We start from the raw sequence: 27,605 nt of genomic DNA, 5'->3' as shown, positions 1-27,605 counted from the left end.
CTGGCCCAGTGCCAGAGCTGGATCATGTTTAATATTATGTTAATGTTACATGCAAAAGGACAACTCCAAGGCCTCTCCTGTGGGTGTGGCTTGTCATTTTGGAGAACCAGCTGGGATTACAAAACAACCAGATGGGGAAGTCGCAGAGGTTGAGAAATCCCCTCAAATTCCCATCATCCTTGCCCCCACATTCCAGCCACCTTTGGTGACCTCACTGCCCAATGGTCCCAGGACAGCAGTGAGACGTGACCTTTTCTGTGACAGCAGTGTCCCAGGTCTCGACACAGGGCCAGGAGTCCCAGCTGCAGAAGACTAACAGCAGGAGGTATGAGGGCCTGGGGAAAGCCGGGGGCCAGGCTGCTGCAGGGGGGCCGTGTGCTCCGTGTTAGGGAAACCCCAGCGTAGAGAAGCAGTGATGGCTGGCACTCGGGGAGCCAGGCAGGTTACAAAGCACCCCACAGTGCATAGCCTGGTTCATCTACAGTGACCCTGCAGCAGCTTGTTCACAGCCGTGTCCCTGACGCGGCTGGGACACGATTCCTGGGTAACCTTCGATTCAGCAAACCGGTACCTGGCACCTCCCCCAGAAGCTACAAGGTGGGCACTGTGGCCTTGGCGCCCTGCCTCCTCTCTGGGTCCGCCAATCCTGGGGGGGGGGGCGGAAAGTGTCGGCAAGCCCAGAGCCACCGAGGTGCGGGGTGGTGTGCGAGGACCCGCCAGGCCAGACTGCGTGGGGTGGGCGAGGCGCGCTCCCCCAGCTGCGCTGGCAGCCTAGGGACGGGGTTCTGTGCCGCCTGCTCACAGCGAGGTTTGCTTCCCAAACCACGCTCCTTCTAAGCAGAGGCACGCCGGGGCAGTCATGGAATCTGGGCGGGTGGTATCGTCACTCATCGGGGCCTGCAGTCAGCCAGCCCGGCCTGCGGTACAGGGGAGCGGGGCGACCAGGGGCCAGGGTCAGGGGGTGCGGGCCCGCAGGCTGCCGACGCGGGAGTCTGGAGGCCAGGGATTGGTGGTTGGCGGGCAGCCGGGATCCGGCCACTGGCCCCGCCCCAGCCGCCTCCCCCAATCCTGGGCGGGCGTCCGTGCGTCCCGCCCCATTTGCGCGGGGGTGGGCGGGGAGCGGGGCGCAGGCGCCTGGCGGGGCGGGCGGGGCGGGCGCATGCGTGGGGCGGGGGCGCGCGTGCGCACTGGCGGCGCGGCGGCATTGCCTCTCGGCGGGCCGGCGCCGCGGGCCGGGCGGCCATGGGGCGGGGTACGGCCGCGGCGCCGGGGGCCGGCTAGCGACGGCGAGCGGCGGAGGGGCAGCGGGGTCCGCGGGCTCGGCCCAGCGAGGGGCCGGCCCCGTAGGTGCCCGCGGCAACGAACGGTGAGTGCGCGCCGCCGCTGGGCCCGGCCCGCCGTCTGGGGTCGCGGGGAGCCGGGGTAGGAGGATCGGGGCCCTGCGCCCGGGTGTGGACGCCGGACGCGCTGGCCGCTGCCCCCGCCCCGGGGAATGCGGCGTCTCCCCCACGTGGGCCGGGCCTGAGCGGCCGACCCCAACTCGAGCTCCGGCCCCCCGGGCGGCCGCTGGGCGGCCTCCCCGAGCCCGCGTGTCGTGGGCGGCTTGGGCGTCTGGCCCTCCTGGGCAGCGCTCAGGCCGGGGCTTCAAACTACGCGGTGGTCTCCGCAGGCGCCTCTGCACTGGGTGCCGATCTCCGCCCGCTGGCCCGAGGCCCCGCGGGCCGCCGGGCCGCCGCGCCCCGCGCTCGGGCGCCTTTGCTCCTGAATAACTGGTTACCGCCTCCTTCCTCGGAGACTTACTCATCGGTCTCGGGAATCGTGCAGACCGCGCCCTCGTCCGTGGTCTCACCGCGCCCTCCCGGGGGGATAAATGAGTTATTCTCCCGTCTTTCTGGACGACGCCCCCCACCGCTCGGCCTTGCAGACCTCTGTGCCCAGCGGTCACACGGAGTCCTTTCCTTGTCACCTGTGCTACTGCCACCAAGGGTCTCGAGGACAGGGGCAAGTGCTAGCACAGGGCCTAACACAGTGGTTGCACTTGGAGGACGGCCTGGTTTTTCTTTGAACTTGCGGGTAGGTTTACGTTGCTAGCACAAAACCGCGTGATACCGGGGTCTCCCAGCCGGCTGGCAAAGTAGCAGTTCTTGGGGCCTGTAGGAGGCCGACAAATAAGGGAAAGGTGCCCCTGACAAGTACAACAGGAAACAGTCGATGTATTGATTTAGCGCTTGAGCAAAAGTAGGTTTAACCTGCAAAATGAAGAGGCAGGTGGTTTTTTATGGCAGTTGATAGACCCACATCTTTGTTACCTGAAATCACAACTTTCCTGTGTTACAACAGCTCAGGGGGCGTCAAGAAACAGTGGGAGGGGACCTGCGGTGGGGGGAGCTGGGGGGCTGGCGGGTTGGAACCAGCCTGCAGGGCCTCCTCTGGGGGGCGTCACTCCGTCCACTTAAACCTGGGCAAGCACTGTGGCCTTGAGTCCTGCACAGGTCGGGGTCGGCTTGTGACTGTTGTTTGTACTGGCGGACTTCCATTTGTCCTCTTGCCCTGACCCACATTGCCACATTGCGGAAGTTTAATGCATGGGACGGGTAAACACTTGTTAGACAGTCAGTGAAAAGTATTCAGAGACAGAAGGTGGAGGTGCCCCACTCACTGCAGTGAACAAGATGGGGTGAGACTGGTTTCAGGTAGAGCCGCACAGACCCTCATTTTCTCCTCTGCGTAGGAGGGGTGCAGCCACCTCTCCGCAAAGGCCCTTCACATCTCTGTCCTGGAAGGCGCATGGGTGGAAGCTCAGGCTCTTGCTTGACGTGGCCATTGAACTTTTCGGAAGGTCTTTCTCCACTCACACATCTCAGCACATCCTTCCCTGCACTGAGTGTTATTGGGGGGAGGGGGAGAAGAAGAGAAAGGCGATTTAATAGACACCTTTTCCCCAACTCAGTGCTAATAATGAGGTTGGATAGTTTTCCGTTTCTGTCACCAAATAAACTACTTCTCCATTCAGTATTTCAGCATACGTGTTGAGAGCTCACTCTGGACATCATGTATTGTGTTAGGTGTGTGTGTGACTTATTGGCATTTCAGTGTGTCTCATCATCTTGTGAGTTCTTTATCTCTGAATACTCTGTTACTGTGCTCCAACACTATTTTCCTAATTAAACTTTCCTATGCAGAAGTTGTTTTTTAAAATTAGATTCCTGCTGTCAGCAACTTAGATGGAGTTAGAATTGCGTCCTTTAGAACAGTTAACAGGCCAACCAAACTTGAACTAAATGTGAGCCCCGCTTCACCATTTTCAAAACATGCGTGATGGGGATGACATAAATTTTAAAAGCTGGTTTTCATAGTCAATATGATTATCTCATAAATTAGTTTACTGCCTAGTCATCAAGTTAGTCTTTGCAAGTAACAGCTCCTGGATAATATGTAATAGAATAGGCAGTTTCAAATACATTTGTGGTTAGTGATTTGATTAGTTTATCCTTTTTTTTTTAAGATTTTTTTATTGGGGAAGGGGAACAGGACTTTATTGGGGAACAGTGTGTACTTTCAGGACTTTTTCCAAGTCAAGTTGTCCTTTCAATCTTAGTTGTGGAGGGCGCAGCTCAGCTCCAGGTCCAGTTGCCATTGCTAGTTGCAGGGGGCACAGCCCACCATCCCTTGCGGGAGTCGAACCGGCAACCTTGTGGTTGAGAGGACGCGCTCCAACCAACTGAGCCATCCGGGGGCTTAGCGGCAGCTCAGCTCAAGGTGCCGTGTTCAATCTTAGTTGCAGGGGGCGATGCCCACCATCCCTTGTGGGACTCGAGGAATCAAACTGGCAACCTTGTGGTTGAGAGCCCACTGGCCCACATGGGAATCGAACCGGCAGCCTTCGGAGTTAGGAGCACGGAGCTCCAACCTGTGCTCCAGCCTGAGCCACCGGGCTGGCCCTGTTTATCCTTTTTTATTAACCTTTTTTGAAATACTTACAGACACCCAGGAGGTTGTAAAGAGTACAGAGAGCCTCTGTGCCGCTTCCCAGTGTCATGATAACCAGGAAGTGGGTGTTGGAAAAGTATGGTGATTTCGCCGGATTGTACGCATGTGTGATTCTGTGTGGTGTTCCCCCATGTCTGCATTTGTGTAACCACCAACACGATCAATTGAGATTCAGAAGTGTTCGTCACACTGAGGAGTAGCCCCGCCCCAGTTGCCATCCACATTCTCTGGTGACTGCTCGTCTGTTCCCCCCTTTAATTTTGTCACTCCGAGAATGTGTACCTGGGCTCCATCAGTCTGTGGCCCTTTCAGGTTGGCTTTCGCACATGATGCCTGAGATCCAGCCACACGGTTGCAGGTCTCCGTTGATCATTCCCTCCTATTGTGTGGATATACCACGTGTGATCATCCCTTCAGCAGCTGGGCCATCTCAGCTTTTGGCCTATCTCAACCTTTGGCCACTGCACGGAAAGCTGCTGTGACGCGCAGGTGACGCTCAGGTGACGCTCAGAGGCAGACTCTATGTGAACATCAGTTTTGTTTCTCTGGGATAAATGCCCAGGTAGCTTTAGTTTTTATAATAAACGGCCCACCTGTCTTCCAGAGTGACGGTGCCTGTCACGTTCCCACCCAGTGTGTGGGATGGTTTCTCCACAGCCCTGGCTTGAGTAATTTCAGAGGTCCCAGTAGGTGTGTGGCAATGTCCTTGTGGTTTTACTTGCATTTCCTAGTGGCTAATGAAATACTGGTTTCTCCCACACTTATACTTACCATGGTCTGTTCATCTCTTGCCCGTTTCTAATTGGATTCTATGCTTTTTTATTGTGCTTTGAGAGTTCTTTATATAGTCTAGATAGAGTCCTTTGTTGGATATCTAGTTTGCAAATGTTCTCTCCAGTCTGTAACTTGATTTTTTTTTTATTTTTAAAGAGCGGGCAGCTCATAGTGGACTATGTGGGGATCGATCTGGCAACCTTGGTGTTATTAGCACCGTGCTCTAACCAACTGAGCTAACTGGCCACTCTGTGTAGTTTGATTTTTAGTCCTCTCGACAGTATCTTCCACAGAGCAAGTTTCTAACTTGAATGAAGTTTATGTTTTTTACCTTTTATGGACTGTGCTTTTTATATCATGTATAAAAAATTCTCTTTGGCCTTGGTGCCCCAAATTTTCTCCTATGTTTTCTTAAAAAGTTTTATAGTTTATGGTGTATTTCTAATGTAACTGATTTTGATCCATTTTGAGTTCGATTTTGTGTTAAGTATGAAGTTTGGGTTGAGGCTCACTTTTCTGCCTCTGGGTGTCCGATTGCTCTAGCACCGTTTGCTGAAAACACTCTCTTTCCCCCACTGACGCATGTGTCACCTTTGGCACACGTCAGTTGAGCATATTTGTGTCCTATTTCTGGGCTCCACCCTGTCCCGTTGATCTGTGTGTCTGCCTTCCACCAGATGCCTCGGTCTTGATCATTATCATTGGAGATTAAGTCTCAGATCAGAGCAGTTCATCTCCCTCTGGTCTTCCGTTTAAAAATTGTGTTAGCTGTTCCAGCACCCGTACCTTTCCAGGTAAATTTTACAATAAGCTTGCCTGGATTTTTATAGAAATTATATTAAACCTATAGATCAATTTTGGGAGAAGTGACACCTTTACAGTGTTGAGTCTTCCAGCCCATGTGCGGGGTCATCTCCCCTCTTGGATTTCATTTCATCAGTGTTGTATTATCTTCCGCATACAAGGCCTCTGTTTGTTTTGTTACATTTACATCTCATTATCATTTATTTCCTCCTTTTCTTCCGCCTCCCCCCCCACTCCGGTTCAAGCCGTTGTTTCTCAGTCTAGTTGTGTAGGACACAGCTCCCTGGCCCCTGCTGGTGTTATGAGCCTTGCGCTCCGCCCCCCCCTCGCTGAGACAGTCGGTCGCCGGTTGTTGGTCGTCCGCTCACAGCGGCTCATGGTGGCTCTCGCCGGCTGCCGGCTACTCATGGTGGCACACAGTAACCCGCGGCAGCACACAGCAGCTCACACCAACCTCCAGCTGCTCATGGCAGCCCAGCGCCTGGGAGAGCCGTTGTTCACAATCTTAGCTGTAGGGCGCAGCTCACTGGCCCATGTGGGAATCGAACCGGCGAACTTCGGTGTTAGGAGCACGGCGCTCCAACCACCTGAGCCACCAGGCCGGCCCTACAATTTATTTTTGTGTATTGAATTTGTCTCCTGCAACCTTGCTAATAAACTCACTTATTAGCTGTGGTCACTTTTTTGTAGATTCCTGATTTTCTACGTAGAAGACCATGTCACCTGCACGTGTGTTCTGCCTTTATTTCATTTTCTTGCCTTATTGCACTGGCTGTAGTCACCATGCAGTGCCAGATAGGAGCGGTTATATCAGACATGTTTTTGTAGGTTCTGCTTTTCATTGAATTTGCCGTCTCTTTGGATAAAACATCAGTTTCTGAAGCTTTGGGGGATTTTGCTCCACTAGGCAGTGTTGTCACCCCAAGCTAAACATTAGAATCACCTGGGGGGGGCACTTTAGAGCTGATGCCTGTGGGTCCAGGCGGGGTGTGGGAACTCAGAGTTTCCAAAGCCCGAGGTGATTGTGAAGCACGGGTGTGTGTGTGTGTGTGTGTGTGTGTGTGTGTGTGTGTGTTCAGGGACCTGTCACCTTTGACCTTAACTTGAAGATCACAGGCTTGTCTGGAGTTCCGAGCTTCCTCCTGCCCTCCTCCCCATATCTGTCCCTCTAGTGCCAGCGGCTGCCTCTTCCTCAAGTTAAGAGGGCGTTTTCCTCTGTGATAGAACGTATGGGGTGTGTTGTGACCTTGCTTCCTGGGCCTGTGGTGAAGTGAGTTGTGTGGCACTTACTCAGCTGGCTTCCACCTGGGTGCCCCTCGTAGGGGTCTTCCTAAGCCATGAAGCCCGTCCTGTTCTCTTTGGCTCCTGAGAGGGCCTGGCAGGCCCAGCCTCAGCCTCAGCCGCCACTGTGTGAGGTCTGTTATCCCTCCTTCTCCAGTCAGTCGGGTATTGTCTTCGAGAATTACTTTCTGCTCCAGGTTTTCCAATTAGCATACTTCTTTTAATCCCTCGATCGACACTGGTTTATTTATTACAGTTTTTGTCCAAGTTGTGTTCTTTTCCCATTTTTCAGTGTATTGATTTCTGCCTCTATTTTCATCACCTGTTCTGCCTGTCTCGGGCTGATTTTATTCCTTTTCTCGCTTTATTGAGTAAACCGTCAGCTTGTTACTCTTCATTCTCAAGAGTCTTAGCACAGTTTCACGGGCGTGAGGCACGGGCTGTGTTTCGAGTTTACACTCTTATCTTTTCCATGTGCTGTAGCATTGGCGTTGGTGTCGTTTGATCCCTAAGTTGGTTAAAAGGAAGTCCGTACGTCCCCAGAGCGGCTTTCTTTCTGTTTCTGCTCTCGTCCTGGTTTTATTGTACTGTAGTCAGAAGAGAAAGTTCTCACTACCTTCACTACTTTTTGGAAGTTGAAGTTTTCCTTGAGGCTTAAATAGGTCAGTTTTGGTGTTTCACTGGCGCTGGATTAAAAGCCTGGACTCCAGGGCCTGGAGTCATGTGTACCTGCCGGCCACTGTTACTGAGGCTATTTGTTGAGCTTTCCTGGACTCGGATGCTTAAAATCACAGCCCCGAGTCTCTGTGAATTGCTGCATCCCCGCCCTGGTTTGTGAGAAAATGCTGCTCGCAGCCCTGGCCAGGTGGTTTTCCTCTTCTTCGACCTTCAGCTCTTCTAGACTTCTTAAAAACCAGAGAGGTTCTTGAGTTCTCAGTATGTTTTGGATGGAAACAGGCTATTTTCAAAGTTCTTTGGTAAAGTGGATTTCGGCCATTTCCCTGATGGCCTAGGAACACGCATGTGTAGACATTGTTTTGTGCACACTTACTTACTTCCTTTATTTTATTAAACTAAGGGGTCAGCGTGTTTCTCAACAAAGCCCTCGTTCATCAACGATGGAAATGGAGCAAGAAAAAGTCAACATGAGGAAGGGGCCGAGTGCAGACGCGGCCTCCTACCGCTGCTCCGCGTGTTCTGGGGATGAGGACTGGGTGCTCGGCGCCCCCATCAGGGGTCGGGCCAAGTCCCGCAGCCTGTCTGCCTCGCCTGCCCTGGCGAGCACCAAGGAGTTCAGGTACGAAGGCCTTCGTGGCCCCTCCCCTCCTCCCTCCCTCCCTTCCTCCCTCCCTCCCTCTCTCCCCTCCCGCTGTTGGGTGTGAAGAGCACACTCAGGAGCTCACTCAAAAAGACTGAAGAAGGGCTCTTCGGGGTACTGTTGGGGAGGGGGCACTGCCTGAGCGTGTCTACAGAGGCCGGCTGGCTTCCAGCTGCTTCCCCATCAGTGGGCCCACTTGCACTTGAACATGAGGTGTGAGGTTTGTGGCCCCAAATGGCTGGGCTGATGGAGGGCCTCACGCGGCCTCCGGGCTGTGGGGTAGACACCCTGTGCTGAGCGCGCAGCTGTGGTGACACGTGTGGATGCTCCTCTGGTTTCCGGAACAGTGAATGCAGGGGGTTCAGTGGCAGCTGCCCGAGCGAGCGTTGCCTCTGAAGCAAGGGTCATGCCTGTGAAATGCAGGAGGGGCTGACAGCTGGATGAGGTGGGGGTGCCCGCAGCGCCCGTCACCATGGTCTATGGGCAGTAGTGCAGGGACGCGGTGCTGGCATGGCTTCTGGGTAGGAAGTTCAACCCCTGAGTGCGGCCGGCAGCAGCCTCCCTGTGACGCCCTCCTCAGTGTCCGTTGACCGTCCGACCCAGACCACGCATGGGACAGCACTGTGCTTGGTTTTGGTTTTGTGGGGTTTGCACCACGCACCTTCTGCTTCAGAGCACACTGAGCAGTGGCAGCAGGTCAGAGGTGCCTCTCCCGGTGTCGGGAGGGGAGGGCCGAGGGGTGTGCCCGGTCACAGCCAGTTCTTGAGGAGGAGAGCTGAGAAGTAAACACCAACGTAGACAGAGGAGCTCTGAACGCACCGCCAGGGTCTTTGTCCCAAAGGCCATAGGGGTGGCCCGAGCACTCCCGACACGCCCGCGAGGGCAGCACGCCAGGCCTTTATGCACGCTGCGGCTGAGGGCTGCGGCCTCTGCAGGACAAGAGAAAGTCCGGTTTGTCTGCATTGGGATCTGAGACCTCGTTGACCCTGAGTCGGGAGTTGGAGACGAGAGCAAGGCTGCAGCTCCGACCGGCTGTCTTGCTGGCAGTATTTTTGGGGCAGAGACCATGAGGCGCTGGAGGCTGGTGTTCTGTGAGGGGGTGAACACTTCCCTTTGCCCTATCACGTGGGAGTGTCCTCGGTGCTCCTTTGGCCCCTTGCCAGGGGGTGCTGGGTCCTTGAGGACAGGAGAGGGAAGGCCCCTGAGTGGCGTCCCTGGGGCATGGGCTGGCCGCAGTGCCCTTTGTGAAATGACGTGATTGTGGCTGAGTCACTTTTCAAATATTGGAAAGTTGGGCCTCTCACGTAGCATCTTCTGTGTTGACAGTACAACTCAGAATAAGCGTTTTGTTAACATTTGCATTGGGATTCCTTGGGATGGTTTCCCAAATCTTGGTTCCCAAGTGTAGACCTGAAGACTAGGCCTCAGATAGACTTACCAAGACACTGCACAAATCCAGATTCCAGGCCCGTCCCCCAAGATCGCGGTCCCTGTTCTGGGGTGGACCCTTGTTCTGAGGGGCTTTTCTAGGTGGTCCCATCTATCTCTAATTGCTATTGCTACCTGGACAGCATGTGGCGTGCCCATCAGCTCTGCAGAGCAGGGCGGAGTCTTCCGGAACCATCCTGTGGCTACTGGACAGAGTTCATGTCACTCTGATGAGGACATTTCTGAGTCAAGAACAGCCTGCACTGTGTCTACACATGCGGTCCTCTGGCTGCCCGCCGGCTCACCTGCTGTGTGCCCTCTCCCCACAGGAGGACGCGCTCTCTGCATGGGCCGTGCCCAGTGACCACGTTTGGACCAAAGGCCTGTGTGCTGCAGAACCCCCAGACCATCATGTGAGTGCTGGGGGCCCCCGGGGCTCTGGCGCACAGTGTTGTCACCTGAGTGCCAGCCTCCAGGATGGGCGGGGGGGGGAGCTCCACTAAGACAGGTGGTTTTTTGTTTTTTGCAGTAAAAACTCCAGGAGGAAAAATGACGTACTTCATGCTAGCACATTTGGTGGCTCAGCTGCTTCTCCTTTAATTATTCTTAAAATACAAGACGTTAATTGGCTTTTTTGAAAATCTGAATTTACTTATTTGAGAGACACCCACTTGCAGGGGCTGCATTTTGGCCGCAGCCTGATGGGAGCAGGGCCGTCATTGGTGCCGGATGAGACGCTAGTTAAACTCTAAGAAGGTGGGGTGGTTTTCTGGGGTTCTCCTGCCTCACTGACAGTCAGCGCAGCTTCCCCCGTCTGGTATTTGTTGGCTCCAGACGGGAAAACTGTGAGGATGCTCTGTGTGGAGGTCTGCCTGCTGGATGTCTCATGAAAACACACCGAAATGACTTACCTGATATTGGTGATTTATGTTAAAAGAAAAAAAATCAGAATTGGCTCTAGCCCTAATGGCCAGGCTGGGCACCCTGTCGCACCTCAGCACCCCTGAGCCTTTGTGCGGAGCCCCCATCGGGGTCCCTGGTTTAGAGGGAAGCCCAGGGACCTGGCCGTTCTTCTGCGACTGACCCATCTGAGGGCCTTTGCTCCCTGTGAGCTGCTCACCACAGCAGGCCACCCCCATCCCGGCCACCCCCATCTCACAGCCACCCCCATCTCAGCCACCCCCATCTCACAGTCACCCCCATCTCAGACACTCCCATCTCACAGACACCCCCATCTCTCAGACACCCCCATCTCTCAGCCACCCCCATCTCTCAGCCCGGTGGTCAGGACCCCTGGCGTCAGGGCACGACCCCTCTGAACGGGGTCCTGGTGGGGCCGGCGTCCTGGTGGGTCCTGGCCGTCAGCTAGGGGGATGGTAACTGCCTGTTCTGCCACCTACTGGCTGCCTGGGGAACTGCAGGGCAGCGTTTGTCCAGTGTAGTGTGGGCCACGCCTCTCCAGCCAGACGCTGAGCCTGGGCGTGGCTGCCCAGTGGCTGGGTCCTGACCCTGCCTGCTCCCCAGTGGCCCCTCTAGTGTCCCCACAGTGCAGTCGGCATGGCACACACTGCTAACCTGGCCCACGGGTGCCCGCAGCTGCTCCCACTCTGCCCTGCCCCCAGGCTGGCTCTGCCCTGGCCTTTCACCAGCTGCCTTTCGGGCCAAGCCGTGCATTTCCTGGTCTTGACAGAGCTGCTTTCTCCTTGTCACTCACATCACGGTTTCAGTGCCACCTGAGGGGCCTCTCACCATCCCTCTTCAATCAGCCATCACCTAACTCCCAGCCCAGCTCAGTCACTGTCTGTGTCTGGGTTTTGTGAGCTCGGCGGCATCTGAGCTGCTCCCTAAGGTCAGGTGGGGCTGTTCGGGGAGGCTGCCCGAGCGAGGACAGGTGCCCCAGCAGTGTCCCCCCCAGGGCTGCCAGGGGGGTTGAGTAAGCAGCTTTCACTGACCCTCCTAGGCCTGCGCCTGGTACTGTGCGGTGGGGCTGTCATCTGGGGGAACAGGCTCCGTCCCCCACCTTGTGCCCCCCAGTGCGGCAGCGGGGTGGGCCGTGGTTTCATACCATGGACCTGCTTCCTGATGTTGAAAAGGAAGAGACGGCAGTAGGTTGGTCTTTGGGGCCTGCACGTCCTGCTCTGTCCTCTGACATTTCACTGTGAATGCCGGTGTACTTTCCTGACATTGAAACGTGGAATGGCCAACACCTGGTTACCTTTGGCTCAGCTGTGTCAGCTGCCAGGTCTCTAGGCATCCCCGCTCTCCCATCTGGCACCCACAGCTTGTGTGCTGGGGAAGGGTCTGCATTTCCCTTGGAAGGTGACCCAGCAGGGAATTGAGTGACCAGTTGGCGCCCCGGCCCCTGCAGGGCACGGCCGGCGAGCCTGCCTGGGCCAGTGGGGGAAGGGGCTTTGTGTGTGCCTCAGCCAGAACTCAGACTCCGACCGACCCGGCAAGGGCTCTGAGCCACCCATGCTGCTTCCAGGGCCTGGGGCCAAGCAGTGGCCGTGTGTGGGAGTGCACGCCTCTCTCCTGACCCAGGCCTGAGAGCTCCTCCCATGGGCCCAGCCGGTTCCACAGCCCCGCTCAGATTTCTGTGTGTTCTGCTGGGACTTGTCACTGCACCTGGAGCAGAACGCTGGACAGGCCTCGTCCTGGTGCCCAAGGCAGCTGAGCTCAGCCAGCCAGCCTCGCAGGGCACCTCGGATCTGGCCTCTGCTGTCAGAGGGGCACGAGGACTTTCTGTCTTAAGCAGGTGATTAGGCGACAGGATGGCATAAAGCAAGGTTACCCGTGGTTTGCCATCTGGTTTTGAACTTCAGGAAGCTCTCGTCGTGGTTGTTTCATAGGCTTTAGTACGTCCCTGCAGGGCAACATCATGCTGTCAGTTTTGAGGCTGTGAGACCAGGTGTATAGTACAAATGCACAGTTGGGAGAGTTGGGGCCGGTTTGCGGGACACGCCTGTCGTTAGCCAAGTGTGACGGAAACGCTGTGCACAGGCCAGGCGTCACCTACCCATGAGCTGTACATGCGGCCGGGGCAGGCGGTGAAGCTCTTAGAGGACGTCATGAGAGACCTATCTCCTTGCAGAGATGCCCAGAAAGGGTGAGTGACGGTCGGCCAGGATCGCGCCGAGGTCAGACACCCGCCACTTTTATTAGTGGTTTGTGTCACGGTTCTGACGGTTGCCAGCGGCGCTGTCACATCTCTGGGGTAGCCAGAGTCCAGGAGGCAGGCTTGTGGCCTGCATCTCAAACGGGGACGTCCTTGTGCCACTTGCCTGGCAGCTTTCAGAACTGTCCCCAGTGGGCCGAGGCGTGCGCCGAGCATGGTGGCTGGCCTGGTCACGTGCTGCTCTTGACCTCGTCCTCCACCAGGTCCCGGCTTGTTCCAGGCCAGGCGGGGATGTCCCCATGACTTACACACTAGTCAGAGGCACAGTGGGTTTCTGATTCCAGCTGCACAGCTTGGTGCCCGTGGAGTCAGGACAGACATCTTCAAGCTCATCCTTCCCGCCCCCCGGGGAGTCCCCAGTTCACCCACTCCTCCTCTTCCCCACCAAGAAGACTTCCCGTTGGCATGGGTTCCTCTGTCGCACGGGGACAGGGTTATGTCTCCCCCTCAGACTGGGTTTCTGAGGGTGGCCTGTGTACTCCCTCTGACTGCACACTGAAAGCGGGGCCGTGCCTCCCACAGCATGCTGGAGGCTCCTAGGGCAAGTCTGCGTTTTCCCTTCTCCCACGGCCCAGGAAATGCCTGCCGCCCAGGAAATGCCTGCCGCCAGCCTACTGAACTCACCTGACACGCCCCCAATGGTGCCCCCAGCGAGGAAGGCGGGGCTGGTGGGCTGAGGGGAGAAATTGTTGTAGTTGGGGATATGGGCAGAGGAGGGCGCAGGCTGGGCCTCAGCAGGGTCAGGGCTGTAGCGGGCGGAAGCCCGGGAGCTCCTGAGGGCCCCTCCAGGCCAGCCTTCTCCTTGGGCCCTGGCTCCAACTCGTGCAGAACACACCGCCCATTCCAGCTGCCCTGCTGCAGAGTGGGGGCATGCCTCACTTGGGGGCCCTTCCGAGATATGCCCCCCATGCATATATGCAGGCACGTGTGTGCACGCACGCACGCATGCACACACACACACACCACACCACTCCCACACAGGCATGCAGCTTCCCCTCTCAGGCCTGGAGGGATGGGTCTTCCCTAGTGAGGGAGAAGGGTGGGGCAGGGCCACCCTGGGCTCTACCCCCCTCCCAGCTGCCGTAACTTGTTTGCAGAGAGTAGGTGTATCCTCAGTGGGACTGGTTTTCTGCCTTGAAGTGTTGCTATGTTTATATTTTTTTGTTACCTGTTGCTTCAATATGTTGTATTTCTGTGATCCCTTCAGAGTGCTTGTGTGTCTTGTGTGTCTCTAAGTATTTGTGAGTTTGCTTGTACACATAGACACCCCCACAAGCAAACTCACAAATAGAGACACACAGAAGACACAAGCATAGTGTCTGGCTTCATGAGTGCACACATATGTGATGTTTCTGTGCAGGTGTGTGTGTGTGTGTGTCCGTCCCTGTGCGAGGCTGTGTGAATAGGGAGCCTGTGTCTGTGTCATGTCATGAGCGTAGCCTGTGTGAGGATACATGTGCCCGTCCGTTGAATGCCTGTGCATGTGTGTGTCTGTGTATGTGCACGCTAGGTACTGAGGTGTGTTTGCTGTGAGTGTGTGAGGCTGTGTGCCTGCACCTGGAGATTCCCTGCAGAGGGGGATCAAGGCCGTTTCCTGCAGCAGGTCCAGCCTCTGGCCTCTCCAGCTGCCTCATTCTGGCTCCCCCATCTGTTACTTAGCAACAGGGCCCTTGTAGGAGGAGGGGCGGTGAGGAGTTGTGGGGCCACCTCCCTCCCCTTTCCTGACCCCGAAAGCCCTCAGGCTCTTACTCCTTGGTCAGTGGGGCTGCTGCATGGTCCTTGGGAGGGGCCAGAGCCCTGAGGGTGCGACAGGACATGGAAGGCGAAGGCTCTGCCAGTGTGCTGCCAGCTAGCTGCCAGCTTCTGCCCTCTTCAGGAAGCCAGAGGCCTGGGCTCCGCCCCAGCATGACTTCTGCCTTCATTTTGCTTCCCACCACCCCTGGCACACTTACACATCCTCCCTCACACAGGACACACACCCACACTGACTCACACTCATGTCCACCTGACCCACCAACACACTGCCACACACGGTAACACACAGCAACACTCACAGTGTGTCCTTGCAGGAACGGGCTCACCAGCCCCACTGACACCAGCACAACCGCTCACACGAGCCCAAGCTCTGATGCACAGTAGGACATACGCGCTGTCTGAGGGGCTGCCTGGCCCCTCGGCGAGGACCCACTGCCCTCGGACCGCAGTGTGTGTGGCCTCCCCACACCAGCGCGCCTTGGGGGGTGGGGGGCTATCCCTCTCCGGCAGGACGCCCACTGGCTTTTAGAAGAATTATTAGAGCAGTTTTAGGTTCACAGCAAAATTGAGGGGAAGGCACAGGGATTTCCCATGTCCCCCCACCCTCCTCGGTCCCACGCACAGCCTCCCCGTCAGCGCCCCACAGAGGATGCACGTGTTACATATAACTGACCGGACCTGCACTGACACGTCTTCACACCCAGGGGCCCCTTGCACAAGGGTCATCAGCGCTGTGCATTCTGTGGCTTGCACAGCCGCAGTGACACATAGCCACCTGATCGTCACAGGGGAGTGTCACAGGGTGAAGCAGTTTTTACAGTTAAAAACAGGGTGTTGTTTAACTGTAAAAGTTGAGACTCAGCTGAGTTGGACACAGTGGTGTAGACATGGGTCTGCATCCCACATGCCAGCCAGCAGGAAGCGGGGAGCGGAGGGGCTGCAGTGGTCTCCGGGGGCACTGTCCCCAGTCGGCCGGTCTGGGTGTTCGAGAGGCTGGCACCTCGGCTGGGTGCAGGGAGGGTCCTTGTGGAGCTGGGCTGTGCATAATGTTTGCCCCTCAGGAGCCCTCGGGGGGTCACGTGTGTGAGCTCAGGGCCTGAGGTGAGCAGTGGGCGCATTCAGGCAGCAAGTTGCCTGGGGCACGTGGCCTCCTAGCGAGGCCCTTCCAGGTGGGAGGGCAGCTGGCGGGAGGTCGGCCACTCTGGACCTGCCTGCGCCCAGGCAGCGGGGCCAGTCCTGGTGTGAACGCTCCTCTCCCCCAGGCACATCCAGGACCCTGCCAGCCAGCGGTTGACGTGGAACAAGTGCCCAAAGAGTGTCCTCGTCATCAAGAAGATCCGGGATGCCAGCCTGCTGCAGCCCTTCAAGGAGCTGTGCATGTACCTGATGGAGGCAAGCAGGCGGGTCTGGGGGGGCCGCCCCCACCCTCTGCACCCCCCTCCACTCAGCCAGCAGCAGGCTCAGGGCTGGTGAGGTCAGCAGGCCAGTCCCAGGCAGTGGCCTCCGTGACCGTGGGCAGCGGGCTGTGTAGGTGGAGCGAGCAGTTTGCAGCCAGGACAGGACCCGGTCCTGTCCTACCGCGCTGGGCAGGCGAGGGGCCCTCACGGAGCCGGCGTGGTTGGGTGGGCGTCAGGCCTGGGCCGACTGCTGTCTGCCTTCCAGGAGAACAACATGGTGGTGTATGTGGAGAAGAAGGTTCTGGACGACCCCGCCATCGTGGGCGACGACAGCTTCGGCCCTGTGAAGAGGAAATTCTGCACCTTCAGAGAAGGTGAGCCGCCCGCTTCTGTGCGGTGGCTGGTCAGCACCATCCCCACCCTGGAGGGCAGCCATGACCGCTTGCTCGTGTTTTCTAGACTATGATGACATTTCCAACCAGATCGATTTCATCATATGCCTCGGGGGGGACGGGACCCTGCTCTACGCCTCCTCGCTCTTCCAGGTGAGACTCCCGGCAGTCTCAGGCTGCCCGGGCCCTCTCACTGCATCCCATGCCTGCCTTCCTGCTCGCGAGCTTCGTGCCCCCATGAGCAGTCACACACGTTCTTACTCTGACACAGATGGACTTTCCTTAAGTTCAGTTACTTGGGGACAGAGCAGGTTTACAAACAGACCTCGTGGTGCGGCTGCTCTGTGTGGTGCTACAAGCTGGGACAGGCTGGCTGTCACCAGTAGGGGAAGGGGCAGTGGTGGAGAAACCGTCCTGGGGCAGCTGCCCTCAGACGGCGTCGCAAGGAGAGCTGGTGCCGCGTGGCCTCGTGGGCAAGGGCAGCAGCCACAGGCTGACCCTCCAGGGCAATGGGGGAGATGCTGGGAGTCGCGAGATGGCAAGGGTATGTGCAGGGTGTCAAGGGGGCCATCTGAGCCCACCCTCTCCTGGACGGACCCAGCCAGGGGCACTAGATGGTCAGGTGTGGAGGCCGTGGAGAGGGCCTGGAAGGGAGCATGGTGGCCAGTGGGGCACGACGAGCAGGTCCTGTGGGCAGTGTGGACTGGGGCCTTGGCACCAGGTGGCAGATAAGCAAGTCCCAGTGCTGCAGAGTCAGCTTGGGAAGAGCGGTGAGCGTCGCGGGGGTGGCCCGAGTGCAGCTGAGCCCTGCTGCCTCGCCTCCGCCAAGCCCTCCTGCCCAGCAGGGGCTACGGAGCCATGTGGCAGGGACCGGAGTCCCACTCACTCCCCCGCCCCCAACCGACCTAGACCCTGCTGGGCTCGGGCTTGGCGCTGGGGGAACTGTGCTCCCCACGCCCGTCCTGTCCTTTGGCCAGCGGGCTGCTCAGTCCCGTTGCTCTCCGCATGGCCGAGCCGCCTGCCTCCCCGACCTCTTGCTGACCTCTCGTGGTCACCCCACGTCAGCCCAGCCCTGCCAGGCCCACCTGGCCTTGACCCTCCCCTTCAGAGACAGACATGGCGGGGGTTGGTCAGTGCTGGGGCTGGCTCGATGACCTGAGCGGACTGGCCAGCTGAGTGACCCGCCTTGTCGGCTCGCAGGGCAGCGTGCCCCCGGTTATGGCGTTCCACCTGGGCTCCCTGGGCTTCCTGACCCCCTTCAACTTCGAGAACTTTCAGACCCAAGTTACGCAGGTGATACAGGGTGAGTGGCCGTGTTCTGGAGCCACCACAGCTCTGGGCACGCGTGTGTCCTCACTTGGCTTGGGCTCAGGCATAGTGCACGCTTCCCTGTTTCAGCATCAGAGATCTGCATTTTCACCAGTTCAGGCCTTTTTTCCTGACGCTGGGAAGTGGGGGCAGGTCGCGGGCTGAAGCTCCTGTGCCTGTTGACTTTCGCAGAAGACACAGAAGTGTTGCTTTCACGGTGGGAGAAGAAAGGGAGTCCCTCGTTGGGGGGGGAGGGTCTCTGTTTCCTTTGGGGTGTCACCCCCACCCCTGTTGACCTCCCTGGGTGTGACCCGTCCGCGCCCCCAGGGAATGCAGCTGTGGTCCTCCGGAGCCGGCTGAAGGTCAGGGTCGTGAAGGAGCTCAGAGGGGAGAAGGTGGCCGTCCCCAATGGGCTGGGTGAGAACGGGCTGCTGGCTGCACACCTGGACGTGGAGGTCGGCAAGCAGGTCATGCAGTACCAGGTCTGTGGACACGTCCCTCAGCGAGTCCCTGAGTCCCCAAGCCTGTCTTCCCTGTCTTAAAGTCTCGGGGAGGAGCGCAGGGTTTGAGGTCTTTGATTGGACCCCAACGGGGAGCCCCCATCCTCAGAACCTCGCAGAGAGCCCAGGAGCAGGGCTGTCTGTGGGTAGATGCAGCTGGGGGCGCTGCCCAGCCTCTCAGTGCATGGTGGCGCCCCCCGCCCCCCCAGGTCTTGAACGAGGTGGTGATTGACAGAGGCCCCTCCTCCTACCTGTCCAACGTGGACGTCTACCTGGACGGGCACCTCATCACCACTGTGCAGGGCGATGGTAGGTGGGCGTCGGGCGTCTCCATCCTGCGGGTCCCCACTGGGTGGGGGGCCGCGGGGGCGTGGAGAGCGACCCTGCGGCTGTCCCCAGGCGTGACTGTCCAGCCTGGTCGGTGGGTGTGCCCTGGGGACCCCAGTGGGGGGGGCGTGGAGAGCGACCCTGCGGCTGTCCCCAGGTGTGATCGTGTCCACCCCGACGGGCAGCACAGCGTACGCGGCCGCAGCTGGGGCCTCCATGATCCACCCCAACGTGCCGGCCATCATGATCACGCCCATCTGCCCCCACTCGCTGTCATTCCGGCCCATTGTGGTCCCGGCAGGGGTTGAGCTGAAGGTCAGAGCCCACCCTCTCCACCTTCTCCAGCTTGAGCCATTAGCGTGGGGCCTGTGGGACTGACTACCTGTTCTGGCCCAGGCAGCCTTGTCCTTTGGGGCCCCCAGGCCGTGGACCCCACTTTGCTGATGCCAGAAAGGGCCTTGCTCTGTCCTTGTCTGGGCCCACGTCGGGCGGGGACAGGCTGAGCGGGCCCAGGTAAAGAATGAGCCCTGGTGGGTGGGGCTGTGTCTGCATAGAGCTCTGGGCCTGGACACACAGCTGTCCGTCCTGTTCCCCAGTGCTGATGTCAGCGAGACACAGGATGGCACCTGGTGGCCTGGAGCTGGCCCCGGCAGGTGGTGGGCGCTGTGCACGCCTGAAAGGCCCCTGGCTGGGGCTACCTGCCAGGCAGGGTTCTGAGGGGCTCAGCTGCACACACGAACCACACCTGCCCTGCTTGACTCCCTCAGATCATGCTGTCCCCGGAAGCAAGGAACACGGCCTGGGTGTCCTTCGACGGACGAAAGAGACAGGAGATCCGCCATGGAGACAGGTGAGTGGGCTGCTGGGCTGCAGTGGCGCGTGAGGGATTAGGCAGCAAGGGTCCTTGTCACGCATGCTCACACTGGGGGGAGGGGCCTGTGCCTGTCGGGCAGCCTGTCACTCAGGTTGCTGCGGGGTCCCACATTCTGCGGAGCCTGGTGGTAACTTGCCAGCTGCGCTCGTCCATCCTGTCCCCTTACCATTCCCACCACCCCCTCCCAGGGTCTCCTCCACGGATAGGGCTGCACGGCTCTGTCCCGGGACGTCCACCAGGACCACTGAGCCCCCAGCTGGTGGCTCTCCTCACACGAGACTGAAAGTGACAGGCTTCCTGGCCCCCATACATCTGAGGACTTGGGGCCAGGCTGCTCGGGAAGTGACAAGAGCAGGGCTGAGGTGGCCTCCAGCCAGGCGGGGGAGCCCAGTGCAGTGTGGCTCTTTGCTGGTTCGGTGGCCGCAGCCCTGGGCAGGGGTCTGGGCGCGCTCACCGGCCATGTCGCCTTCCAGCATCAGCATCACTACCTCCTGCTATCCGCTGCCCTCCATCTGTGTGCGGGACCCTGTGAGCGACTGGTTCGGGAGCCTGGCCCAGTGTCTGCACTGGAACGTGAGGAAGAGGCAGGCCCACTTTGCCGAGGATGAGGACGAGGACGCAGACGCAGAGGACGGGGAGGGCTAGGCCGCGCTGCTGCGGCCGCGCTCAGGCCCCCGAGCGCCCTGTCTCCTGCCCATTACCGCCTCCTTCCCACGCCCCCTCCCGGAGCACGCCGGCCTGAGGGTCACAGCCGTGTGGGCATCCGGTGTCACGTCTCCTGCCCGTAGCCAGAGAGCGAGCTTGGAACCTGCCTTTTCTTGACCAAATCAGCGGTTTTTAACATTGTAAATCTGACTTCTTTTTGCGTTTCTAAGTAAGCCAAGTGGCCGCACAGAGGCCGAGCTCTGACGCCAGCACCGCGCCCCCGTTTTGTCAGTCAGAGTCTGTCCCCAGGGCAGGGCTGCGCGTGGCACGGGCTACCTGTGACCCTCGTCAGGAAACTCCACGAACCAGTCTGCTAAACTCAGAGGGGATCAGGACGGATAGATCTTCCTTTCATGTTGGAAATAAATGTCTCAGCCAGAGATCTTTCAGCCCCCACGGTTTCCCCTGCATCTGCTCCTTTTCCTTTGAAGGTCCTGGAGGGGACGCCTCCACCAAGAGCAGGTAGGAGTTGGTTGGCGGCGGCCCTGCCCTTTGCTGGGGTCTGCACTGGGGCTGCCCACACCCGCCTGCCTCGGCCCCTGCCTGCCTCCCAGCCCTGCTGTGGCGTGTCGGGTGCTGCAGTGGGCCACACCGTGGCCCGGGAGCCGTGGCAGGTGGACCCACACACATTCCTCACAAATCAGGGTCCACCCTCTGCGCCCTGGAAGAGATTTAAATCCTCTGTATACTTGTTAAAGATTCTCTTGTATGGGTTTTATCAGGTGCACTGAAGAGTCCAGAGGAAAGGGGTTTGTACTGTCATGAAGTGGAGCTTTGTGCTGTGTTTACATGTGTTCTGTGTGATGTGTGCTGGGACCCTCTGTCCAGTCCAGCATGGTCACCGTGGGTGGGGGTGACAGTTCACACAGAGAGATGGGTGATTCAGTAAGCTGTGGTCTTGTGCACTTGTCACAAGAAGATTGGGACAAATAGGTTGGTGCAGAGAGCGGTGGTGGTGACATTCATGTTGGTTCTGTTCTTTGTCCCTGTGGGTCCTGGGGTGCTTGGAAACCGTCATTCCAGTACTCACTCCTCCCTTGGCAGCTGAGGCGGGGTGGGGGTGGCGTGTGCGTGAGTGTGGGGTCCATGGGCAGAGTTGAGGCTCAGTTTGCATGTGGCCTTGCCCCCTCGCCCAGCAGGCACCCTAAATATGGGCCTGTTTGAGTGACTGGTTTGTCTCTGCGTTTTCATCTGCTCAATTGGCGAGAAGGGAAGAGCTGTCCCCCCCGTCCCTGCCATCCTGGGTCTCGCTTCTGGGGTGATGGGTGGGGCTGTGCCTTGCCCACTTGGAAGGTCCACACGGGCAGCCACCCTTGGAGTCTCCACTGTCCACGCACGTCCATCAAGCACTCTCCCCCACTCTTGCCCCTCTGGGTGCCTCGGTGGGCTGGCAGTTGCCTGGTGTTGGACCAGAGGCCATTCTCACCACCATCTGCCTGCCCACCGGCCTACCTCTGGCTGAGGGGCCAACCCAGCCCGGCTTCATGTCCAAAGAGCGGCGTTCAGAATGCAGGTCACTTGTTCAGACAGAAAGGCAAGTGTCAGCCCTAAAGCAGCATGATGTTGGAATGATCTAGAAGGCTTTGGATTTTTTGAAGCAAATTCTTAATGTTTCATATTGTTAATATCCTGAAAATTTGTTAAATGATGTTGAAAGCCTTATTACTATTTTCAGATCCTTTCAATAAACAGACTTGTTACAAAGTTGGGTTGAGTGATGACTTTATTTGCTTATTTATAACAACTGGAAGTCGCCCAGGGAGCCCATGACCCCCAGAACAGGAAACACAGGGTCCTGCTCGGGTGGTGCCTGGGTTGAGTCCTGTCCCGAGTGCCGTAGGGTTGGGCGGTGTCCTCCCCAGAGGGCCTATGGGGGGGAGGGGCAGAAGGTGCAGAGGCCGCAGCAGGCACTGCCCTCCCTGAGGCTGATTGGAGGGGCCTGGGGGGCTCTCACTCCTGCGGGCCCCCAAGCCCGAGGCTGCAAGGTCCTCACAGTCAGCTCCATCCAGGTCTGTGTGGCCGGGGCTGGGTAGGAGTACCTGCCTCCGTCCCCTGCTCCTTTCCCCGCTGACCAGGCCTCGGTGAACGTGGGAAAGGCTTTGCCAGCAGCTGAAGTGGGCACTGAGACGGACACCCAGAGGAACCGAAGGACCATCCTGTGGGCACCAGCTCCTTGGGCAGCCCTGACCTCCTGGGACCCTCCTGCTGAAAGGACACCCACCTGTGTTGCCACCGGCTGTCCTCGGGACAGACATAAGCAAAGGCCCCGGCTGGGCAGTCAAGCTGGCCCCCAGCCTCCCTGTCCATCCTGGGCCATGCGCGGTCTGCCCACCCATCCCCATGGTCCACCGCTCTGCGACTTTTCTGTGGGGGGGCCTTTTGCATGCAGGGGACAGTCACCCTCCAGCACAGGTGTCTCAGTGGCTGTCAGGTGTCTGCGGCCCCCTCTGGAGGGGGCTTGGTGGCCCAGCTCCGTCTGCGCTTAGTCGGCACGAGCACCACATGTGGCCTGCTGATAAGCAGTCTGGGGCCGGCGCTGAAGTGCACGCTGGCATCCTGGGTTCCTGCATAGGCACAGGCCGAGCCTTGGCACCCCTGGTGGCAGGGCGTCCCTTGAGAGCAGGCACAAACCCAGCTGGCTGGAGCCTCTGGGCCGGGGCCTGTCTCACAGGTGGGCATGGGCACTGCCCACGGGTCGTTCTCAGCAAAGGCTGTGGACCTCGGAGCCTTGACCTTGGGGAGCAGAACAAAGGGAGCAGGGAGCACGCTCAGAATGGCAGCCCCGCTGGCCAGCGGTGCGGGCATCGCGTGCAGGCCTCTGGTTGAGGTTGGCCTGACCTCAGCCATGTGCGCAGTGAGGCCGGGCCGCTCCCCAACACTGTGGTTTGGCCTCCATATCCTTGGACCCAGCCCACGGGAGGGGACCTTGCATGGTGCTTCCCTGCTCTGGCAGTGACCCGTGGAGCAATGTTTTTCCCAACAGGGAGGGCCCTGTGGTTGAATGTGTGGTACAGGGTCACTAGCCCGGGCTCGGCCGCTGTGGCACTGCTTCTAGTGACCTTGGGCTGCTGACTCCCTCAGCCTCAGTTTCCCCACCTGCTGATCAGGTTGTGTCACAGAGCATTAGTGTCTGCAGCTGCCCCCTACCTCTGGGTGAGTGTGGCTGAGGGGCCTGCAGGTGTGATCCCCCCCTGGGCAGGGTCTGGCCTTCAGGGCACGTGGCTCAGGCAGTGGCTGGTGTGACTGACATCAATCTGCCTTCTCTCTGAAGCCCAGACATGGATGAGGGAGTAGGTGTCACCCACAGGACCCAGGACAGTGTCCTGGCCGCCCCAGGACACGGGGGCTCCCAGACACCACTTGGGTGACCTGGCCTGGACCTGGAGCCTGGGAAGGAAACTCAGGAAGGCCCTGTGTTATTCTGGAAGCAGGAGGCCCCGTCTCTCCATGGCCCAGCAGCCAGGGGAGGGCCAAGGGGGATGGGTCAGGTCCCACTTTCTGACTGAAAGGACCAAGACCAGCTGGACCTGTCCCCTCCTGCTTCTCTCCCAGGACCAGGGTGGTGAGGGGCCAGGGCCAAACCCAGATGGGGCCAGGCAGACCCGCCCCGACCCTACCCAACAGTGGTCCTGGCTGGGCAACCAGCACGCAGGCCCACTGGGTGCCCTGCTCATCAGACTGGCCGGGTCTGTACTTCGTCTGTCGGATCCCTTCCCAGTGGCCCACGTCATGGGGTGAGGTTCGCAGGAAGAGGGCAGGCTCAGGCCCTGTGCCCAGGCGCCCGCCATCACCGCCTGCCTTCCTCCTATCACAGGCTTGTCAGCCCGTTAGGGGAAACAAATGCCCGAGTTGAGGAGCCCTGATAAATGCTGTCTGTTTAAAAACAAAGGCACTGAGACAATATGCAACAGACCAAATGTGGGCTTGGCGGGGCTTCCCCCTGGCCTGCCAAGGGGCTGTGGTCAAGAGGCAGAGACTAGGTGCCCGGAAAGTGACGGGCTGGCCAGTGCTTCCTGGCTGCATTGGCAGGGGTCCCGTGGCACAGGACAGGGCCCTCAACCCTCTTCCTGCCCGCTGGACCATGACCCAGAAGCCGTTCTCTGAGTTGTTTGGGTTCCTGGGCCACTGTCCGCACCTGCCTGTTGCCCTCACTGTCCCCTGGGAACACAGGCTCCTCTGGGGTCCGTCCCACGGGGTCTGACCCGTGCAGGTCTCCGTCCCACACAGCTGGAACCATCACTGTCAGACTAGGCCCCAGGCCCAGACAGAGCCTGGACAGGGAAGTGGGGAGGGGGCATGTGGGGGGTTAGGTATGGGCGGACCCATGAAGGTGTCAGAGCAGAACCCCCTGTGGACCCTTGCTTTCCCACCCGCCTTCTGGAAAATCACCCTTTAAACGTCATTTGAACTCCAGGAGAGAGGAGCTGGGAAGGCCCTGGAGGTGTGTGTGGGGAGGGATAGGCAGGCTGGGCCAGGGGCACCCTGGAGCTCCCGTGGGTTTCAGGCCCCGGCCCCCCATCCAAGGCACTGCTTCCCCACCAATCGCATCCCCACCAGAATCCCGGGTGCACACATTAGCATAGAGGCTGAATGGGCACATTTGAAGCTGATGGTGTGGAGAGTTGTGCCCAGTCTATATTCTTGCACCCCAAAATCCTGCTTCTTGGAATCCAGTCAAAGGAAGAAGTCAAAACTCCAGTAAAATGCTGATAAACACACAGATCAGCTGTTGTGGCTTCTTCTCGTGACCACAATCCATCGGGCATGGGCCACTGGGGAAACCTCTGCCTTCACAGGCAGCTAAGCAGTGTTTCTACAAACGCAGCACGTTCTCAAATAACATCGTTTCATTACAACGTTGAGGAGGTAAAAAAATCGATTCCCACCGGGGCCACTGTGTGTGTGTGTGTGTGTGTGTGTGTGTGTGTGTGTGTGTGTGTGTCTGTGTGTGCACATTCTCCCCACGTCCACGTGGGTTTCCTCCCACGTCCCACACATGTACAGGGAGGTGAATGGTGTATCTGCATTGCCCTGTCTGTGGGTGGCCCTGGATGGAAGGGCGACCTGTTGGGGTGGGTCATGAACCTGACGCCCTGAGCTGCCGGGACAGGCTCTAGCCGCCTGGACCCTGACCTGGAGTCAGCAGGATGGGAAATAATCTTATTTGTTTTTATGCATCTTAAATGTAGAGTTTGCATTTATTTCGGTGTTTAATATTATAAGTGTCTTTATTTAGGTGTTTGGTGATGTTTTTGTGACCAGAAATATGCCATAGGAACTTTTGTTTATATCAGCCTGTGGTGAAATTGGTTTCCTTATACACCGTTTCACTAAAAGTCAGTCTCCAAGAACTTATCGATGACGTCAAGTGAGGACATGCTGTATTGCGACCAGAAGGACTGTGAACAGGAAAGGGCCCTCGTGTCCATGCAGCGAAGGCTGCCTTGGGTGGTGGCTGGAGGCCTCGCAGCATTGCCCAGAGGCCAGCTGTGAGCTCACTGGGGAGGGGAGCACCATCCTCCATGCTGGGGCCCTAACTGGGGGGACCAGGTGCCCAGGCTTCCCTGAAATTTCAAAATTATCAAAACGCACCATCCCAGATGAAATGTAAGAAATTTTGCTGTGAAAGTTTTGAGAGTTTTTGTAAGTTTGTTTTTTAAATTATTTGGTTACAAATGACTCATTGACCACCCACCCACAGCAATGATGGCTGGGTGGTCATCAAGCGTCTCAAGAGTTTTGTGCAAAGTGCAAAAATCTACCCTGTAAAACTCGTTCAGGTTGACGAAGTTGTTACTGGACAGTGAGTCCTTCTCGGCTCCATGTCCAGGCTCTTGGCGTCTCGAGCAAAGAACTGAACGAGACACAGAAATAAAGTGGTGAGAGAGCAGTATGTTAGAAGAGGTAGTACATTTCAAAGAAATAGAAGTGGACCCAAGCCATAAGGGACCCGACTGATGGGACCTTCGTGGTTTTTATCTTTTTCTCTCAAATGGGCTGTTCCTTTCCTGGTGTGGGACCACCTGATTGACACTTGTGATTGACAAGAGGCTATTACATCATCTTATAAACTGCGCAGGTGGGAGTGGCTGGTTTGATCTAGTTGGGTATCTTGTACCCATTTGTTTTCAATGGAAAGGGGAAGTTTCGGACAGAGAGGGGGACAGAGAGGGGAGGTCTTCTGGGTGGTAATGCAGAGACCCATGCCTGTCTCTAACTGCCTGCCTTGTTTTCCCTTGAGAGACATGATCCCCATAAAATCTCTGGGAAGTTGAGGGACAGGAGGTCTTTTCTTCTGTATCTGCTTCCTGCTGGGCAGGAGCTTAGAGCTGTCCCTACCTCTTGGGGGATTTGTGGAACTTTTGCCCTATGTGATCTCAGATGAGAGAGGAAGGGGGTCTCAGGATCCAACTGGAAGATCGTATTGGCTTCTTTGGTTGCGACTGGCAATCTTGCTGGGTTATCTTCTGTATTCCCAAGGCCCCTGAATGAGGAAAAATAGATTTTAATTAATAAATCCGTTAGCTCTATAGAACCTGTGGCCATTCAACCAGTCATTTAGGTGGCTTCAGTTGTCCTCAAGCTGGGCCCAGAATGGGTTGGAAAGAACATTAGGCTTTAGTGATTACAATCAACAAGTATACTGGCCTGGGGGAATGTTAAAGACTATTTGGTTTCTGGGATGGCCAAGAGTTAGGTCCGGAATGGCTTGGGGGATGTTGGGAAGTCACAGGCTTTTAAGCAGTTACCTGAGAGACATTCTGTGATTCAGGCTAAGAGAAATCTTTAGTCTAGGATTCAGACACTGATCAGAAGAGTAATCAAAGCCCGGGGCTAAGGAGCTGAGAAACCAGGGAAAAGGAGACTTAAATTTTCTATAGTGAGGGAGGCTTAAGACTTTTGTAGTGAGGGAGCTCTCCCACATCAAAGTCATGGAGAGTACTGTTCGGGAATGATGAAGACACATCTCTCTGACAATCAGAAGTACGAGTGTCTGTAAACACTAATTTCACTTCTGCTTTCTTTTTATATTTTTCATTTCCAGGCCCAGGCCCCTAACCAGCCCCAGGGACCCTCCCTGCCTCTCCACCAGCCAAGCTGTCTGCACATCGCAGGGAAAGCCCCCCATGCCAGCTGATTTATTTCCCTACACATACACAACTTGTCACTTGAAGGAAGCACTTTACAGCTTCTGTGTCTGAATCACCGGCATCACTATTCTCTGCTTTGGGGCCATTATTAAGTAAAATAAGGGCAACTCAAACTAAAGCTCTGCGATACCCAACAGTCAATCTGATACCAGTCCATCTGATAACAGACAGCTATTGAGTGAGCGAGGAGCTTGGACGAGCTTGGACACATCAGACAAAGGGATGATTCACGTGCCCTACTGGACAGAACAGGGCCTCAGGAGATTTCATCACTGCTCAAAACAGTGTGTAATTTAAAACCTAGGAACTGCTTATTTCTGGAATATTCCATTTAATATGATAAAGACGAGCTGGCACTTTAAGGAAACTGATCAGGCTGCAAGGTCTCTGAGGAGGAGCTGAGCTCATGGAAGTTGCTGAGCCCAC

At 57.5% G+C, this 27,605-nt stretch overlaps 1 protein-coding gene across 3 annotated transcripts; it reads left to right on the top strand.

Moving 5' to 3' along the window:
* The first annotated feature begins 174 nt into the window (after window positions 1–174).
* On the top strand, window positions 175–21,732 carry NADK (NAD kinase). 3 transcript variants are annotated; one of them, XM_019712042.3, is made up of 12 exons: window positions 175–325; window positions 7,928–8,146; window positions 9,925–10,008; window positions 15,788–15,917; window positions 16,188–16,296; window positions 16,382–16,467; window positions 17,515–17,617; window positions 17,950–18,104; window positions 18,332–18,431; window positions 18,607–18,764; window positions 19,217–19,299; window positions 19,797–21,732. In XM_019712042.3, exons 2-12 carry the CDS (start codon window positions 7,968–7,970, stop codon window positions 19,966–19,968), a joined length of 1,359 nt encoding a protein of 452 aa, XP_019567601.2. In that variant the 5' UTR covers window positions 175–325; window positions 7,928–7,967; the 3' UTR covers window positions 19,969–21,732. The 3 variants fall into 3 exon arrangements, with proteins under 3 accessions (XP_019567601.2, XP_074190379.1, XP_074190378.2); XM_074334278.2 differs by lacking the exon at window positions 175–325 and adding an exon at window positions 1,187–1,366; XM_074334277.2 differs by lacking the exons at window positions 175–325; window positions 18,607–18,764 and adding an exon at window positions 1,231–1,366.
* Window positions 21,733–27,605: the final 5,873 nt, after the last annotated feature.

Source organism: Rhinolophus sinicus, chromosome 14 (assembly GCF_057876585.1).
Source record: "Rhinolophus sinicus isolate RSI-liver-muscle chromosome 14, RSI-T2T, whole genome shotgun sequence".
Lineage (NCBI taxonomy): Eukaryota > Metazoa > Chordata > Mammalia > Chiroptera > Rhinolophidae > Rhinolophus > Rhinolophus sinicus.
The sequence above is the reverse complement of the archived record's forward strand: the minus strand, read 5'-3'. Positions and strand labels throughout refer to the sequence as shown.

Coding starts and splice junctions, on each gene's coding strand:
- NADK (XM_019712042.3), top strand. CDS start 7,968: ATGGAAATGGAGCAAGAAAAAGTCAACATGAGGAAGGGGCCGAGTGCA. Junction 16,468..17,514: donor ACGCCTCCTCGCTCTTCCAG/GTGAGACTCCCG, acceptor GTCGGCTCGCAG/GGCAGCGTGCCCCCGGTTAT. Junction 18,432..18,606: donor CACCACTGTGCAGGGCGATG/GTAGGTGGGCGT, acceptor GGCTGTCCCCAG/GTGTGATCGTGTCCACCCCG.